This window comes from Rhyacophila brunnea, unplaced genomic scaffold (genome assembly GCF_057557595.1).
Source record: "Rhyacophila brunnea isolate RB1 unplaced genomic scaffold, BYU_Rbru_1.0 scaffold_12, whole genome shotgun sequence".
Lineage (NCBI taxonomy): Eukaryota > Metazoa > Arthropoda > Insecta > Trichoptera > Rhyacophilidae > Rhyacophila > Rhyacophila brunnea.
The window spans coordinates 26701538-26721185 of NW_028232774.1; the positions used below are offsets into that span (position 1 = coordinate 26701538).

At 33.1% G+C, this 19648-nt stretch overlaps 2 protein-coding genes across 2 annotated transcripts in view; one reads left to right on the forward strand and one right to left on the reverse strand.

Moving 5' to 3' along the window:
* Naa15-16 (N-alpha-acetyltransferase 15/16) overlaps positions 1-19648 on the reverse strand; it is a 363725-nt gene that overhangs the window by 251640 nt on the left and 92437 nt on the right. The window lies entirely within an intron of this gene.
* LOC147078007 (uncharacterized) overlaps positions 8861-19648 on the forward strand; it is a 77403-nt gene continuing 66615 nt past the window's right edge. The window contains exon 1 of the mRNA XM_085961074.1: positions 8861-9735. Coding sequence (XP_085817200.1) covers positions 9718-9735 — 18 coding nt within the window. The 5' untranslated portion in view covers positions 8861-9717. The remainder of the gene's footprint in view (positions 9736-19648) is intronic.

Below are 19648 nucleotides of genomic sequence, written 5' to 3' on the forward strand. Positions count from 1 at the left end.
ATTATGTTCATTAAAGCGCGAAGTAAAATACTCCGTCGGCATTGAGAAAGATGATATTTTTCAAAATACACGGCAAAGGTTAACCCGACGTGAACATTGAACGCCGGTTATTAAATTTTACCGTCAAAAATCCGTGTCAGCAGTCACCACTGCGATACTTAACAAATTAAGAGTACGTAGGTAATTAGTGCAATTAAAACCCCCTCACTAATGAATTGTGAAGCTCGCGTATTAGTCTTGTCAAAGTCAACGCGAACATTGTATCATATTATCGTTTAGATACCTATAATCATTTTATTCGTCTATTACAAATAATATTTACTCTTGCTTGCAATGGCAATTAAATACTTTGAAACATAACTTTAGAAAAAACACAACCTAACCATATTTCTTGAGAGATTGTTTTGTGAAAATTGATTATACATACTTTAAATTATCTCACATAAGTGGAATGTATCGACATCCGAATTAATTCGATTGAACACGAACGACACTATTGCCATTCCAAATACCATCACCAATGGCAAATTACTTCTACACTTCCTTTTCCCCTAAAAAAATCAACCGATTACAATCCCTATAAATAAATATATAATAATCTAAACAATCCCTATAATTAGCCCAAAGCTACTGATAAAATCCAGCCAGCCTCTCTCAGTAAGAGGTTGGAAAACATGGTGACTATCTTTGTCATCTACTAGACAAATAATTCACACTGAGGTTTGGCGGCTATGGGACCGGAGAACGTGTCAAACTACCAACTAAAATATATACATAGTACTGATAGGATGGGTCGTGTAAAAATGGTCTCGTTCATCTTGCAAGATAACTATAATTTTAGATTATAATATTATATTGGAAAATAGGCATAACTTAGGCAGCTGTTTACCACTACCAGTACTTACACATATTGAATCATGAAGGACAAATCTAATTGAAAATACATAATTGCAGGGTTTCAATAAAATACATATTAGGCACTGGACTGAAGACAATTTTTCTTTATTAATGCTAGGGCGCCCATCACTAAACAACCGGCTGACGTGTATTAAAATCGTACTCAGTTCAAGATGTAATGTACTTTTAACGAATATTGCTAAAATCTTTAATCTTGCGTGTACGAATTGGCATCCCCTTTTTACGACAGCCTTTTTTTTATGCCCCGCACTCAAGCGTAAGTTAAGTTGATTTTTCGGGAATTTTTACCCGGATACACGGATTTCATTCCCCATAGGAACAGAGATTTTTATATCAGTACCGACCTCCCAGTCGAACCACTAAGACTTTACTTATCCATGCACACGCGTTATAGACAAAATATTATACATAACCATCTTGTAATTGAGTTTTACAAAACCAGTGTTTAACCTGACATAACTCCCCTCCTTCCACCAAAAATATGTCATCCCTTCTCTCCCGCGATTCCCCAATGTATTAGGCCGGAGTCAGAGAGCGGTTTGTTACTAAGTAGGCAGATTCAGTGTGTACTTATTGAATAATAATACATAATTTTGATTTTACACTAGTACCTACATCAAACAATATAGGTGCCTACGTAATGCACTTATTCATACGAGAGGAACAACATTATTCAAATGTTAGCAACATAATTAACCTATTCATTGTAATATTAACATTAAAATTTGTGTTTGCGTATTTTCCAAAGATATTTCATTTAAAATTTAAATTCCTACAAATTTAATACAAATCCGAGTAGATAATTCAGCATTAGCGTAAAATATTTACTACGCAAATTCCTATGATATCACATTCGCAAACGTATCACAAATACAGTAAACACAACAATAAAACAGCATGCCTGAAGAATTTCTTATTTCAGGCAAGTGAGTCAGTCATCAGCATCATCGATCTTCGTGACGTAATAATAAACCATATTGATCTGTGCGTCGGTTCTCGGAACACACTCGCTTGGAATTCTGAACACGCGCCTAAAAATAGACGACACTACATGCGGCAATGACGCCATGTCCCATGCGGGGCATCCCCGTGATGTTTAGAATAATATTTAAATTAATCTTATATATATCGCCGAAAGCCATAGATTAACAAACAAAATATATTAAAACTTATTACAATTCATAAAAAAATAAGAAACACTAAGTTCTAATTAGCAGTCGACCCTACTGAGTATTGATGATCCATTCGCCTTAAAACTCTTCCAAATTATAATTTTCTAGAAAAGATACCCGCCGCTAACTAGCGCTGTTTCAACGTTTGAGAAAATAGTATTTACATACTATAGGTATACATTCGCTGTAAGAATTAACGCGGCATTTACTCTGTGGCAACATCTTCTTGGCTACGTGTTAAAACTATGAACTTCCCATTTATAACCGCACTTCCATTATAAACTATCAAGCTCCTCCCATTAGTCGACAATAGCGCCTTCCTTTACGTAACCGAGAAGATGTTGTCGTACAATAGTTATACATACGTGTTTACACCAACTAAGTACTTGTGATGATGCGCAGATAGACTGATATTGGAGTAACATTACATGTTATGTTTTCAACCCTAAAACTCCATGTTCATGCCTCCAAATGAACAAATCGTTTTCAGTGGGTACCGACCTTTCCGACGAAGATAATAAGACGCGTTCTTATACCTACTTGATACTCCACCTATGTGTAAAAACATACTTATACCGTTAACTTTGTAATTGATACCAACTGTCTTCCACAATACATAAATTGGTGTTCATCCTAATACAATCCTCCTCACAAAATTCACGACCCCTTCTCGCCCGCGATTCCAACTGCCCCACACTGTATTCTTCCGGAGTCGGAGGGCGGTTTATTAGTGTACCTATTCGAAATTAAATAAAAACATCGCCGCCTATGGCAGATAATCGCATCTGTGCCACTGTGACGCTTCTTTAAAACTCGTACCTAAGTGAAATGTATTATACCTACATTTCATATCATCATCAGCCGGGGTCAATCCACTGCTGGATGAAGGCCTCCCCAAGCTTTCTCCAACTCTCTCGGTCCTGTGTCGTTCGCTGCCACGTATTTCCGCCGAACTTTACCAGTTCATCAACCCAGCGGCTTTTAGGGCGACCCTGTGGCCGTTTTGTACCCCTTGGGTACCATTGGATGACGGCATTTGTCCAGCGGCCGTCCTTTCGGCGAGCAATGTGCCCCGCCCATCTCCATTTCAGCTGTTTGGCAACGTCTATTACATCGCGTACTCTTGTCTGCTTCCTAACCCATTCGTTTCTCTTGCGGTCCTTTCGCGTGATGCCCAACATGCACCTCTCCATGCCTCGCTGTGTGACTCTTAGCCTTTGGACATCTCTCGTGTTGAGGGTCCACGTCTCGCAGCCGTATGTGAGCACGGGTAGCGCACATTGGTTGAACACCCTACGCTTAAGACATAATGGTACAACATTTCATATAAACGTGTGGAAATAAGGACAACGCGATTTTCATATGTCCGCACCGGTAATTGTCGTATAGGCATAGAATATAGATACACACATAAGTATGTAAGGGCTCTTTGCTATTCACTTCTACTTTTTTCCTATCCTCAAAAAACATCGCAGCGGCAGGAAAAATACAACAAATACAAAGACGCTACTGTGGAGCACTATTTAGGAGACATTAACGAAGCGTTCCATAAAACTGCATTAAAGCATGCTGGGGAAAGCCAGGTTATTATTATCAACTAGAAATGTCTACAATTCTCAACTGTTAATATTTTTATGAGGCTGTGATTTTACAGCCTGTCTTCAATTACAATGAACTCAGGCCCATGTATGTACATTAACATTTCATACATTATATTATTATTTATAAACACAAGAGAGTTATCGCAATAAAAAACGAATCAAATAACTATGAGGCCAGTGGACAGTAAAAGTATCGGGGAAATCAACTAGGATTTTATAATGTAGGTAAACATGGAATATATGATTCAGTAGATAAGTTAAACATATTATCTAATCGCAAATAGTATCTACCAATATATATTAATATGTAACATGATTAATGCTTACAAAGCGATTTATTATACAATACATAATAATAATATATGTATAATAAATCTGATATAACAATCTATAATAATTGACAAGCTAAACTGAAACATGGGATGGACTCTCGACCCCGAATTCGCGGCGTTTTCAATAATCTTTTAAGTAGGTACTTACGTTATTTTTATCTAACACAACAAAGAGAGTCGCTAGCCTATAATTAAAACATTACAATAGTATTTCAAAATTGTGCTTTAACACTATAATTATGAATCCTGTAAGGAAAAACTGTATTAACATTTATATGTTAAAAGTTCGGTTTTCAAATAAATAACATGTTTTTCAGATGTACCTACCTTAAACATCGCAGTTATTATTCGCTTTCAACATCATAAGAGAGACAATAGACCTGGAAAGTATTAAACTGCTTGCTTACTAAATCGAAATATAAACAAAGCACTAAGTAAATACTGAGTACTTAAATGCGATATACCTATTTGTACGGATCACCATAGATTCATATTATCTAATGCCACCGAATGAAGATAATAGTTTGCAGTCTCTAAATAGGTTAATGTGTTAACATGTTTTAATTTGCAAAAGTACCTGAGGCCGCGAGGCATCATCATGCCATTACCTTTGTCATAATAATCCATCCTTGTCTCTCCGGATATTTAAGGTTTATTGTAGTTGATTTATTTATATTATTATACGTATTTCATATCGCAATCAAAACATAATGTTTGTATTCGGTCGGGGTACTGATTAAATTATTTTTCGCCATGTAAAATGTTAAGCCTCGATATATGTGTAACTTATAATAATTAATAATTCAATAAACGTGTGCTGTGGAGTTATATTATCTGTCTGTGTTTTCTATACATTAATTACTATGTACCCACATCGTAATCAGAAAGGTGTGAAAGGTGACCGAGGGGGTGAGTTATATGGTATAATACGTCCTAAGTCCGGTAATAAAAAAATAATAATTCTGAAATCTCTTGATTGAAAAATCCATCTGAGAATTGCTATACCTATCTCTAAACTAAAAATATCATAAATTTACTAATTCAACAGGTGTTTGAACCGAAGACCTTGCAAGGTAAATTGATAGTCAAATAATCGGCTAACAATCCATCAAACAGACCTACGTCATAACAAAATAATTTTAACGTACAGCTTTATTAGGAAAATATAATGAGAAATAAAAAATGATTTTTTTTATATATCGAACACGTTAAGATATGAAAAATAGTAGACGGCCTCATAACTACTCGACTACCGAAATGACGGGACTCGTAACCGCAGAAACTACCATTGTCATCGTGGCGTCCGTTGCCGACATGTGAGAGAGTCCATTATTGATCGGGTTATCGGCGAAAAATAAATAAAACATTATGTCGAATTCATCTCCGGGTGAGACTAGAGACGCGAAGATTCCGACGGTGTCAAATGATAGGGGATTTCAAACATATTTTCGCGGTCTTCGAGGTACTGCTTTTAATATTATATTAACGGTCAGAATAATGAAATTGTTTGTAATTTTAGAACTTATACCTACAATCTACTGAGACTGCTCACATCTCACTCAATAAAAATGAAATTTAAATTCAGATTAAATACCCACTTAATACCTACATACTTAATAAAAGCCCCACGTTTTGCAAATTGCCCGCGATGGCCGAGCGATTACCGCATCGGTTTATAAATCTCGTGGGTCCCTGATTCGAATCCCAGCGCATCTATTCTATACACAAGGCTGCTATCGGGGATAGTTTTTCATATTTTTGTATTTAAGTATGTATTATAATTTTTACAATATATTAGTTGTAATTGTTACACTAAGTTCTATGCTAAATTTTAGAGCGAGATAGACAGTTTTGACTGTTTAGACGGCTAACTTATTGTAACAATTATAATACCTCAATATAAGCATATGGTAAACTACCCTCGATAACAACCGATAGCTGCGCAGGTCTGGTAAATTCTCATGTTGTTCTTCAATGTTGTTTTGGTCCAGAGTATGAACCTAATAGAATTACCAAATGGCGAACCATCCATTTATCGTAAAAATAAAAATCTGTTTATACAAACAACCTCCACTCTGCGGCCCATATAATAATCTTCGGAAAAACTAAATCATACCCAATCTTCTCCAATCCACTGGTAAATAAAGGTGTCTCTAAATGTATACTACCTACTGTAGTCATGCGCATTACTTTACGACGTACTTCCACAGAACTTAACTTCATGGATAGGGACTAGAGAATTCTTAGAGCTGTCACTTTTTTTTTGAATAGGTATTTGAGCTTCTTAACGCGTAAATAAATAAAACTTGTCAGTTTAAGTATACATATCTATATGAAAACTAAACTGTTTATTTTATTGGAAATTGTCATAATTTTATCTAAAATGAACTATGCTCAAAAATATACTCATTTGATTAATTTTGACTGGGAGTTAACAACATTATATAAAAGCACACACACATTCATATATGTACAACTAAAATGTTAAAATTTAATACTTACACCTGTAAACGTACAAATAGGGAAAAGTTTACAGCTTGACCATGCGTTTAATGCTCTGTCTACGTACGCACCAGTACGACGCAGGCACTTATTTCTGGGATATATTATTTCATATTAACATTTCAGTTTATAAAAATAATGCTAATTCGTAGAATAAAAAAATGGTGTTTCTCCACATTTCAGTAATTTCGGAAGATAAGTTAAGTAGGTATAATAATTATTGTTGCATTGGATTTCCCTGTCTAAAATGCTGGCAAGTCAGCATTCCGCGCGTGCCACAGTCGAGAATCAAAAAAACATTAAAAAAAAAATGATTAAAGAAACATTCCGAGAAAAAAAAGACATTAACGCATCTCCAACGAGACATGCCAATAATAATAACGATGACGAAAAATAACACATTGATATATTGAGGTGAGATGGGCAGGTACCTACCTACACACGTAACATAAGTAGGTATACGATCATCATCATCGCCACTACTCAACGTGGGTCTTCACCGCCTCCGAGAAACGTCTACACTATTCTCCGTCTTAACCAAGCTCTCTCCACTAGACGCTGAGTCTCTTCCTAAACGGTCTAACCACCGCAGTTCTGCCCCTTTCCACCCCGGTCTATATAATACTAGAAAAAAATACGAAGTGACATTGCCACATTATTCGATTAACGATTCCTTTATTTTTGTGTCAATTTATTTTTCAAATTTAGAATATGCGATGACGTGTACCCTTCGACCCGATATCATGATATTCTCCCGGCTGTCATCTCTACGGGGTGGGGTATATGACAAAAAAAATAGTCCCACAAAAGCAAACCGAGAAGAGTCTATCTCGAACCTGGAGTTCGCTGATTATGAATTCGTTGGAACTTTTAGTGTGTCAACCGTCAAATATTCTAATTAAACAAGTTATGTAAAAACTCAAACTGTAAACAGTATTTAGCCTGTAGATTTCGAGACTTTTCCTATTTTCATCCGGAGAGCAGAGAGAAGTTTTTTACTACTTACCATAGTCCACTTAATTCGCCTGTTCTCGTATATTAATATTAGATTTGCAAATAAAGAATCTTCGTATAATTAGTATTGTGTTATTTTCATCGCATTGGAAAATGTTTATATTATATATGACATAAATAGTAATATCGTTACAATTATTACGTAACACTATTAGAATGTTCACAGATGGCAATTTACAAAACTCCAATAAAGATAAATATTGCATTTTAAACACATATTTTAAGCGAGAAAAACATCCGTGAAGCAAATATGTGTCGACTAGGTGTCGAAGCAGTTGAACTTGAGAATTTTATTATCTCACATTTTGGCCAAATTCCGTATCATCAAAATTAAGGAGATTTTTGGTAATAAAATACATACTTATTTGTATTTATATTTTCAAGGATTACTGATTTCTATAAAAGCGGAATTTTCACTAAAAATAAAATGAGACTACCAGAATACAACTGAGGAATTGGTTAAGTAGGTAGGTAGGTATATAAAAAACATTTTTTTAATGCAAACATAAATAAAATACCTAATGTTTTTTAAACTACATTTTTGTTAATTCTACAAATTTAATTAAACGGTAAAAAGATAACTCGATATAATTTTATATATGTACCCCATTGTCAACATTATTAACTAAATAATTATTGTAGATCCAATTAACACATTGTTTTAAGGAAAAACCGATACATTTAAGTAGGAACTAACACATGAACGTTAATTTAATAATTAATAAATAAAATACAAAAAATTCGTCGTTAACATAATATATAAGTAAACCTACTAATATATTATCATAAATCAACTGACTGAACTGTATCGAATCGGTGCATCAAATTGAAATCAGCTGGTCACTAATATTATGAATTTGTCATAATACGCATAGATATGTGTCACATGACCTACCTTATAATAAAAATACAGATGCGCCGACGTTGAACACATACTCGATTAAAAAAAAGAATAAAACGAGTACTTAAATGATATTTTCAACATCTTATATTTATTATGAACTATTTTTTAAGGCTATATTTTTGTAAGTAATTCGAAATCGATGATTAGTTCTATTGACAAATAAATTAATCGTACAATAGTAATATCATAATAACGCTAGATAGATTGGTACCACCAAGAAAACCCAACAGCTAAAATATGATTGTTGAATAAGAATGAACAAAAAAACAACAAAAAAATACAGTGATCCTTCGACACAGAATCCTGCACACGAATAAATATTTCAGTGAGATTCCTAAAGCCTTTTTTTACCCCTTTCGCCCCGCCGCAGGTAATCTCGCGGCCCGTATATACCGCGGCGCCCCACCACGCCGGCTCACTCGCGCCACGACATTCACGCAAGGCGAACGTGTCGCGTTGCGACATTGAAAAACTAAACAACCCGAGATTACAACTCGCCGGCACCAAACAATAATACCGAACGAGAGTTATGATTAATCAATATTCCATCTTTGAATTCGATAATTATTTTATTTAAACATCGGTAATATTCATTTTTTGAATTCGACGTGTTAAAATATAACACTCAATTTGACAAAAATCCTTTTATGCATTCGGTGATTCGTTCGATTGACATTACAAGTTTGATGCAATAATAATTCGCTACAGTGTTATACTTTTATGTCAGCTATAGTCCGCAAAAAAAATCACTTTGCTGATCATTAAAAATAAAATTAATGCTGGTATTGAAAGTAGATTTCGACTCGTGAAGGGAGGGGGTCGTTTCGTTTTGCAAACATTTACGCGGTGCACAGATTAACCCTGTCAAGATTGGTTCGGCTGCACGGCGTCTGACAGTACGTAACAGACATTCAAGTCGATCGGACGTGGTGATTTCGCAACAAGTTAAATAATAATAGCAAAAAACAATCAATAAACCCACAAGTGACAATATTAATTAAAACACATGCATTACAAAAACTTTACTCGTTGATAAAAATGATCACGAGGAAATTTTACCAGTGATTTGATCGGTAAAATAAATAAGACAAGAGTGACTTTTAACTGAAACTATTGACTGTTGTTGAAGATTTTTTTAATATACACAAAAGTGCATCATCGGAGAATATGTTCGGAGAAAAGTATTGATTTTTCCTAACAGGTGTTCCTGGACGTCCACTCTTCGGAAGGAAGGAGAGAATAACTTCGATAGACTTACCTCAAAGACCATCACGATGCGGATACAAATAAACGTAAGGAAATAATAATACAAAATTTAAACATGCTTTAAAGTCTTACAGTGTAAATAAATAGAATATTAATATAATATTTTTTTAAGTTAATATAAATATAGTTAATCTGTTATTCTTGTAGTATATAACTGTGTATGAATTACGACTATAGTGAATAGTATGGTAAACCGGTGATGATGCTAACACAGTTTTATTGTGCATTCAAAATTACATATATTAATTCCGTCCCGTATGTACTTGCCATAGATAAGGTGCAGATGACTACATATCCGAGCGTTAAGCCGTTATTATATAAAGAAATATAATCAAAATAAATTAGTTGAAAAGTGAAATTAATCGGATGGATGTCAATTTCGAAATGTTTGTTTGGAAAACGATAAAAATCTAATCAAGCGATAGCCATCGCGTTGTTGAAATTTATTCATAATCGTGAAACATTTACGTTTCAGTAATGACGCAAAAAAAATAACGTGTATAAATTTTAACATTTTTTTTCCATTCGATGCACTCATCTTCATGTCGTAAGCGACTATAATGATAATTCGAAACACTTCGGCATAGTGGGTTAATGAGCAATTTTAATCATAATAGCGATTTCTTCAAGTTTAAAAGTAATATTCCTAATTAACAGATTTGTACCAGATAATCAAGTGTTTTCATTCGATAGAATAAATTAATTTGGCATATTGTGTTCGTTGGCGAATTAATTTACAATTACGAAATAAATTAACTAATAAAATAAATGGACAATTCGATTCAAATCTTCAATTCAGCGTTTCATAATGAGAGCCATTAACTACGAAGACATCTATCTATAATTTAAATTTTAAAAAATTATAGCAGATGGACATACAGTCTTACACTTATTTATTTACAACATAACACAATTAATTACGTATGGTATATTTAGTCAGTCAGTTGAAAATGTCCCTCTGAGGCGGACGAAACCGGTTCAGATATTACATAAAAGCGGAATAAGTACGATAAAAATATGCATTTTATTAAATTAAATTAATATCTAATAATATGGTACTTAAATGAATAAATGTCGAATTCAGTTGTAAACATACAGAATTTAGAAATTTAAATTTCTATCTTTTTAAATTTAATAACAATATGAATTGTATTTCTGATATTTTTCTCACTATTGAATGTCCGATACGATCAGAGATAAATTTAACAAAAAAGAGAAACAACAGTGACTTTGGATAGAAACCATAACAATAATTTTTATTTTTCGATTTAGTTGACTGGATTACGCGCGTCCCAATCATAATTTTATCAACATGGGAGCAACTGTGAAAATCAACTTGTGAAGCTCTGCTAGCGTTACGAATCCATTTTCGCATTTCCATTGTCTTTTGCGCGATAATTTGTATGGAAGTCGTCAAAATAATAATAATTGTTTCTGCAAGTGCCGTACATACGGCATTGTCGCAATGCAACGACATACATCTAAATAAATCAAAGTAGGTACATATGTACAGTTCACACACGCGTTAATTTTAAAGTATGCGGTAGCAAAAACGCACGCGAAACCAAATAAATGAAGAAAAATTAAAAAAAAATATTACTAATCGAGTCAGTTAGACTTCCATAATATTATAATAGGTACATTTTATAAATTCAAAATTTAATAACTGCCAATATTTTAGAAATATCTGCTACGGTGAAAAAAAATACAGTATACATACGTACAAGTACATAATAAAATTATCAATACATAAATCAAATAAACGAGGTCTTAGAAAATATTGTATCCTAAATAATTGATATTAGCATGTGCAATAGTGTTTAATGACTGTAATTAAATTTTGCATATATTTTTTGTAAATAATATTTTTTTAGCGCGTGTTTAAAGTGATATGAAAGATTACACGGCACATTCAATTTATTTAGTATTTTTTACATATTCGCGATAAGTCTTGCAATCACAGCATTGTATTTTATTTAAAAGATTACACGGCACATTCAATTTATTTAGTATTTTTTACATATTCGCGATAAGTCTTGCAATCACAGCATTGTATTTTATTTAAAAAAATCTCAATCGAAATATAATATATAATTAGAACACAACATTAAATATCGTGATTTTGATTATTTATAATATGTGTAGAACAAATCAAATTGAGACACCGTTAGGTGAGAATCATTTTAGTTGTAATAATTCAAAAATCAAATTTTATTTCATTATTTTAAATCACACAATAAGTATAAGTATAGTTAAAAATAATTAGGTACGTAGGTATATGATAGAGATAGATAATATTATGGTAAAAATTACACCTTATTAAAATGTTAATAATCCATTTAACGCCCCGATAGATTGTCGTTATGACGCGTGTGTGTAAAAATTTAATAATAAAGCGACTTGATTACTCTGTCACGGTGTTGCGGTACGGATTTCAACAATCAAATTGCATTACGCGACAAACAGGTTGTTAGTATTCTTATATGGGGACAATGGAAAAGAAAACGCGACACAATGCAACGGGCCTGAATCCAAACCATTAGGTCGAGAAATGCGTCGAGTTCAGCGCTGGCTCTATGCAGATTTAGCAGCTGATATAAATCACTGGGATTGACAATAATTTTATTATTATATTCAGCGGTGCTTATACCATTATTATGCAACATAAATTCGTTTCATAATATTACATAATTATCAGTTTGATAACATCCAACACCGATTTGAGACAACTGACTAATTTTTTAGCTAAAGGAGTTTTAAATAAACGAGAGATTGCCTAAAAAATAATTTATGAAGAAGAAACAGTGCCTAAGTAGAAAGAAAATTTAAAGTAAATTTGTATTATTTCATAGTTGAATAAGGACCAATCATCTACGTAGAATCTTTTGACAAAAAAAACATGCAATGATTAGAATAAGACTTTAAATGCATCGATACAATCACAATTTATTTTGTATCGTTTCATACAAGTGACGTTTTGCTTGTATTACAAAAAAAATATCATTTAATTTAATAATCTCTTTAACTATTGTTGTGAAAACTTACTCCACATAATTTCATACTGATTATGACCGTTTTCGACCGCTTCAATGGGACATTATCAACCGAACAATCTTACAGCTGTTTATACTAACAATTTTAAAGACAATGAACAATTGTTTAATACAATATTGTCATGAATTCGATGTTCAAACTTTCAGAAACTTTATTCATTTTGTATGCAATATAATACGTAACGCCAAATATATAAAATTGTAAGCCTAAAAGCTTGACTAAGACAATTCACTAGTCACTTTTCAGTATTTATGTATAAAAGCACGCACCAAACTTTGATACATAAAGCATTAAAAAAAATACGTGATATAATCATCCGATATGGCGTCGATTAATCGAAGACATACCGAAAACATGATTCAATATAACCTCCGATCGGGTCTACGACCGTTTTACTAGAAGAGTCAATGTACGAAGGAGCGTATTGTTGACACTATCATCATGTATCCTGTTCAGAAGGAATTCCCAAGAAGCTTACGAGGATATCATTAGAGAGTCAATAGTCCCTCGTCGAATCGATTCGATGACAATTAGTTCCGGTTGCGATTCACGGTCCGGGGCGCTCCCGATGAAAACGCGCGCGAAACAATTATTATTTTTATTTTACGCGATGAAAAACCTGATCGCTCTAATGGAAAAACACTTTTTTGCCGGCCGTTGGTGTTATTGGTGGTTTCATTGAACTCGGAATACAGCGTGGTCCATAGAAATATAATGACATCGCAGAACTAAAACCAAACACAAATATAAACATGCAATGATTGTTTTAAAAGCTTCCACACCATCTATTAGATGAATAAAATTATTGCATTGACACATTAAAACCATAATTAGGTAGGCATCTTGAGTTATGTCATTATTCAGAAAAAATTCTAAACTATATACCTAGGTACATTATTTTCTGCTCAATGGGAGTGGGCTTTGAAAAAAAAATTATCTCTGCAAATAATACAACTAGGAATACTGACAACAAAAATATTTGTAGATATCTAGTTGTACCTTACTCCTTGACATTTACAAGATAACTAAATATCGTCATAGCGACGTGACAGGAGAACTAATCAAAATCGATGTTTTATAATTGCTGTACTGAAGTAACGCAATACAAAATATGTTGTAGAAGTTGAGCTGTCAATTTGACGTTTAGTAGTTATAAAATCTACCAATAGGGCAGGGCTTAGAGAATAATATACGTACATCAAGAACTCCCAATGTTTATTTTTTATATGGTATAAGTCAGTGCTTTGGTAGGTATATCAAATTTAATTATACTTATAATAATTTAACAATCTCTGCCGGGTCGTATTGATGTTGCGACATTTGAGGGCCTTTTATGTTTAATTGCAGGATTTAAAATCATTACGAAATAATACCACATAATAACTATTAATAATTATTACCATCATAACATTGTGATATCCCAGAAAACAATACAATTATAGCAAAACGAAGCAACATATTGTGTTATATCAGTAAAATATGGTAAAATTTTGAAATGTTTTATAGAATGAAACAAGACATAATCAAGAATGTTATATTTCAAAATGCGTGAAGTGGAATAAACTTGGTGACATTTACATGGCACAGATTGAGTTTGTGATAAAAGGCTGTCGCGGAATTAATGTCAGGATAGGCACTGTTAAACAATATTACATTTTTAATTCGACAACGGCACTATAATGAAGTGACACTAAAAACGCATTCGATAAAATCCTTCCTTGTATGATATAACTAAAAAAAATCATGTCATATCCTAGATAGAAGAGTATTTTCTCTCAACTTTAAATGCAATATTAATCGAAAATTAACATACAATTCAAAGCTTTACTAAAATAGGCAGCTTTTACGCTGCAAAAAATTGGAAACTTCTATGTGCGATATTACTTTAATACAGTATTACTTTAATAAAATGGTACGGTTACCGGTCATATGTCATAATAATTATGTACGCATTTATTGTTACGAGTGATTTTTTGATTTTGATAATTATGATAATAATCCAGTGATATATATGTATCAAAAAATACCAAAAACCTACAGATAGGTTGAAAGGAACAGAACCAGCAATGTATTGACTGTAAAAATAAGTATACGGAGGTATGTGGCCGTGTAAAAATCGTAACAGTGATTCCTCAACTGTAACGTCTGCGGATTCTTTTCAACATAACATTATTTAACCCGCATTCCTCGCCGGCCAGCTGCTTCCAATCAACTAAATTAACTTGTTTTCGGCGTCGCTACGGTACGAGGAAACAGCGTCCGTCCGTGGGATTTTTTATGTCATTCATTATTGTATTATTAACATGGACATATTTTTATTGGTCTCGGAGTCCCGGATCTAGCCTGCGTGACTGTTGTCCCACGTCACGTAATGGGCATACACTAATATAAAAAATCTATTCAGTCAATCTTCGAGAAGGCATTTAGCAGAGATATTTTTCCGCCAAATACGTAAACATACCGCGCGGAATAGGTAATGATGAGGTACGTGTTTACGATTGTCGGTTGTTTTTTTCGCATTCTCACTGAAAGGTACTTAATAACTAATCGTCACATTGTTTGTTTTTTTTTTGCTTCAACGCTACTCATCAATCTAAAATTACTCCGGGTAAAACACAACCCAAGCGTCATGCGGTCTCGAGACTTAATGAAATTATATACTATAATATACTAGTTGTAATTCTAATAAAATACAATAAACAGTGCAAACAAACATTATAGAGGGATGATTGTGTTAGTTATTTATATATATCGATACTGTGGTTGTAGGCAAACAATTCACCAATTCAATTATATATGGGAATATCTGGGTTGATTCTTTGTTAAACTTTAAAAATTTCGAATTAAATATTAAAAAAACTTATTTTCGTCAAAAATCAAGGTTATATGATTAAAATTTGTGTTTTTTGTGTTGTTTCCCTATTAAACTAAGGAATCGATGTGTGTTTTTTATAATCCAATTTTATCCAATAAGAGTCGATCACGCGTTTGATTATAAGATCACGTGATCCAACTTGATTATCGAATTGTTTCTACTTAGGAAGCTTTCAACGTGTAGATATAGGCAGGCGATGTGTTATTTTGTCATTAATTATGCGATCGATCGACCATGCTGACTTGCTGGCTACCACGACTACTTGTTTTAAGTTTTAAAAACGGGGTGACACATTATTAAAATTGAGATAGATCGTGAATCATTTAAGTTCATTCAAGACAATTTAGCAATCCATTTTTGACACATCTCTCGTGACACTGCGAAATAGTATAAATATATAAATAATCACTCTTGTAATTGAATATTGTAACGAAATCGATTCGTCAGTTTTATAGTATCTTAGTAACTCTTCCGTTCATCAAGCAGCACAAAAAACAAACAAAAAAGTAACGACATTACATTGAAAGCCTAAAAAATCACAATTATTATTTAATATACAAACGAATTTATTTTGGGTGTTTATTTTAAAGTGACTAATAGTCTCAAGTATGACAATTATCTTTATATAAGCGATGCATAAATCAGACATGTGACATCTAAAATCGAATAAAACACGTATATATGGAGAAGGCAGTCAAGGCCGCGTCTAGGAAAAACATTAATAAATATCACATTAGCGCGATTGTCAAATGGCCGATTCGGCGCCGCGGACCGGTTCCGAGGATTCCCCGATTAAATTATCATAAGCAATAAGACGTGACAAGACGTCGTCCGAGATCGTTGAACGATCTTCGTTACGATACAAAACGACATTACCTCGAGTAGCGGAGGGGTCTATCAAATCAGAATGCAACCGTTCGCTGCAGGTAAAATGTGCATCGTTATATTGTGCAGTAGGTACGGAAAAAGAAAATTTAACTCTCCAACAGACTCAGTTTAACATGTAATAATAATACCGATATGATAAACACAGCGAACTTAACAAGTTACGTGTAATTAAGCAATAATTATTTGATAAGTATAGGTACTTACTAGTAATTAAAATAATCTTGTACAACATAAATACGTAGGTTATTGTGTATTGGACAGTATTATTAACTGAATAACAAAAGTATAATTCGGACTTTGCTTTAAAAGTACATCGTTCTGAATCCGATGGATGCAGGTGCGAATCCCGCTCGGTACAAATATTTTTGATACATATTTTAAATTATAGGTATATTTCTGATGTATTAAAAATTGTGAATGTTCAATAACGAATGCTACATTTTTAAATCTTGTGCATTGGTTATTGAATAAAAAATAGTTTAATTAAAATTGTCGTAAGTAAATCAGTGATTTGGTTATAAACACTTTATGTTATCAAATGTAAGCAAGTATCAATGTCAAAAAAATAAATCGCTTCTTATGCGGAAATGGAAATCGGAAACGGAAATCTATAGTGAAAATGTTATGAGTAACAGACTTTTTATGTTAATGCACTGTTAGACATGAGAGTGGAAGGACGTATGGGGATACCTTCATTTATGTAGCAGTGGATAAACCCCGACTGGCGATGATATTAATAAAATGATTGAAAAATTAAAAAGTACCAAATTAAATTCATATTGTAATAGTATATAATTAATCCAGTGGAATAATTACTATTCAACTTGTTTTCTAATACTGAAACTCAATCACTTGTTATAGAAAAAATCAATGCAATCGAGTCTTTGTTCAAAAGACTAATGACTCGGGCATGAACTAGTGTTTAAAAAAAAAACACAACACGGACACTGCAGCGGTAAGCATAGTAAAATTAATACAGGTGATTGGATAAAACAGTTACCTACAAGTTTCCATGCACTTTGTGTATATAGAGACAAATATAATCGGAGTCGACGCGGTATAGATTACAATAGAACCCGCTCTGGCCTACTTTACACGGAGGTAATTAATAATCTCCAGTTTCATTATTTTGAAGCGAACTCAGGTAAAATAATAATAACAATAATAATGACAATCGGTGCAGCGAGAGAGGGGTGGGGGGCATAATGCCTGAGCTGGAGTCGTGATTAGTTCTATAGGCCTGCAATAGGCGTTTGTTTTCTACGCTTGACTTTGTCTTTGTAACGAGAATATCTTGACAGTATAAGGGTCGACGATTAATGTTTTATATGCAGATACCTAAAATTAATTTTCTGACAGAAAAATCGGGTAATGCTACAAAAACTTTGAAGAAACACTTCTCTAGAAGGTAAATATACTATAATATATTATAATAATACTGAATTGGAATGAATATCTGCATTTTATTAAAATAACTAACTAAGCGTAAAAACGGTGATTCATATTATTAAATTACTGTCAAAGAAAAACAATAAAATAATAATTTATTTCTCTATCTAGTAATTACAAAATTTTGACACACTTTTAATATACGTAGGGGTAAATACTTAGCCTATTATTAAATCAACATTAACAGTGATTAATTTACAGCGTATATCAACAGAAAAGTGTTTTAAAAAAAAACTATGTAGGCAGGATGTAGGTATGCCATCTTAGCCCGATGTGCAGACACGTTGACAGCTATCGCGTGGGGACAAACAGACGCAGATTACTTCAAATTAACCGTTTAAGCGACGTTGAATCATCGGGTGGACGGCTTGCTGGATTTGTTGACATTCCAAAGTGCAATTACATTTGAAATGATGTGAAATTTTCGCGGTAATTAATAGACACACAAGGAAAGACCTCGCGAAGAAAATAGAACGACGTGTAGAACATAACGATGCGTAGAAATAGTCGAAATAAAATATGTCGATTGCCTTTATTTATGTCATTCAATTTACAAAATTCCTCGGACTGACCGGGTGACAAACGTTGACATTCGCAAACGAACGGGAAAATGCCGAAAAAGGAAAGATCATTGTGTGGCATAAAAACCTCCGAGACTGGTACAAGTAGCAACTCAACTCCATATAACTGTTCCTGGTAGCAGATAATATTGTAAGATATCCCTTGATGGTGGCCGATCTCCATAAGGGGGTGTGCGAAATGAAGATTCACATCCACACGGGGGTGTGGTGAGTTTATATGGAGTTATCTTAATGTTAAAATATGTAAGTTCAAATGAACCACTGTATTTTTAATATTAAATGTTACGACGTGGTTTCGCCAAAAATGTACTGCAGTTTTTGGCTGTGTCGCTGAATTATTCAGAATTGGATTAAAAGACAAATTCACTAGTACATCTCATTCAATCGACTGTAAGCTAAGCTAATCCTAATAGTTTAAATGAGATACTCCATATCGTCTCCAAGCAGTATTAACAAACGGTACGTGTGATAAAACAAAGTGGTCAATACGCAATTATTATGTTGTAATATTAGTTTTTTTAATAAGCTTGCAACGTATTGACTTATTCATGCATAATACAAAAATGATCTTCATTACAGACTCGTGCAGTTTTCATTTTATGATTCAACACAAATCAAATAAAAAAAAATGTACCAATCCATATATGAGGTTTTGGGGTCAATAGATAATGCATTCAAATTTGGACAATAATTATACCTCACTATTATTAAAATTTGTTATAATATTATTTTATGATAGTATTCAGACAATCACAACAATGAAATAGATCGGAAACGATGTCAGCAATAATTATTGGTAGCTACATCATTTTCCCGTAGTAAATAAATAACTACTTTACCTGTTTATAATCGTACTGAATGATCAAAATCCAACATTGATTTCAGTATGAAAAAGTTGGCCATCGAACTATAAAAAATATTCAATACAGATATACAGGTCCATTTCAAGTAAATTGAGTTCACGTTAATTTACTACGTATAGGTATAGATAGTTATCGTCTATGAATTCAGTGTACAGTCAGTTAATACCCTCATTTTTATTTATAATTTACCCTCGATAATAATAATTTTATAACTAAATATATAAAAAAA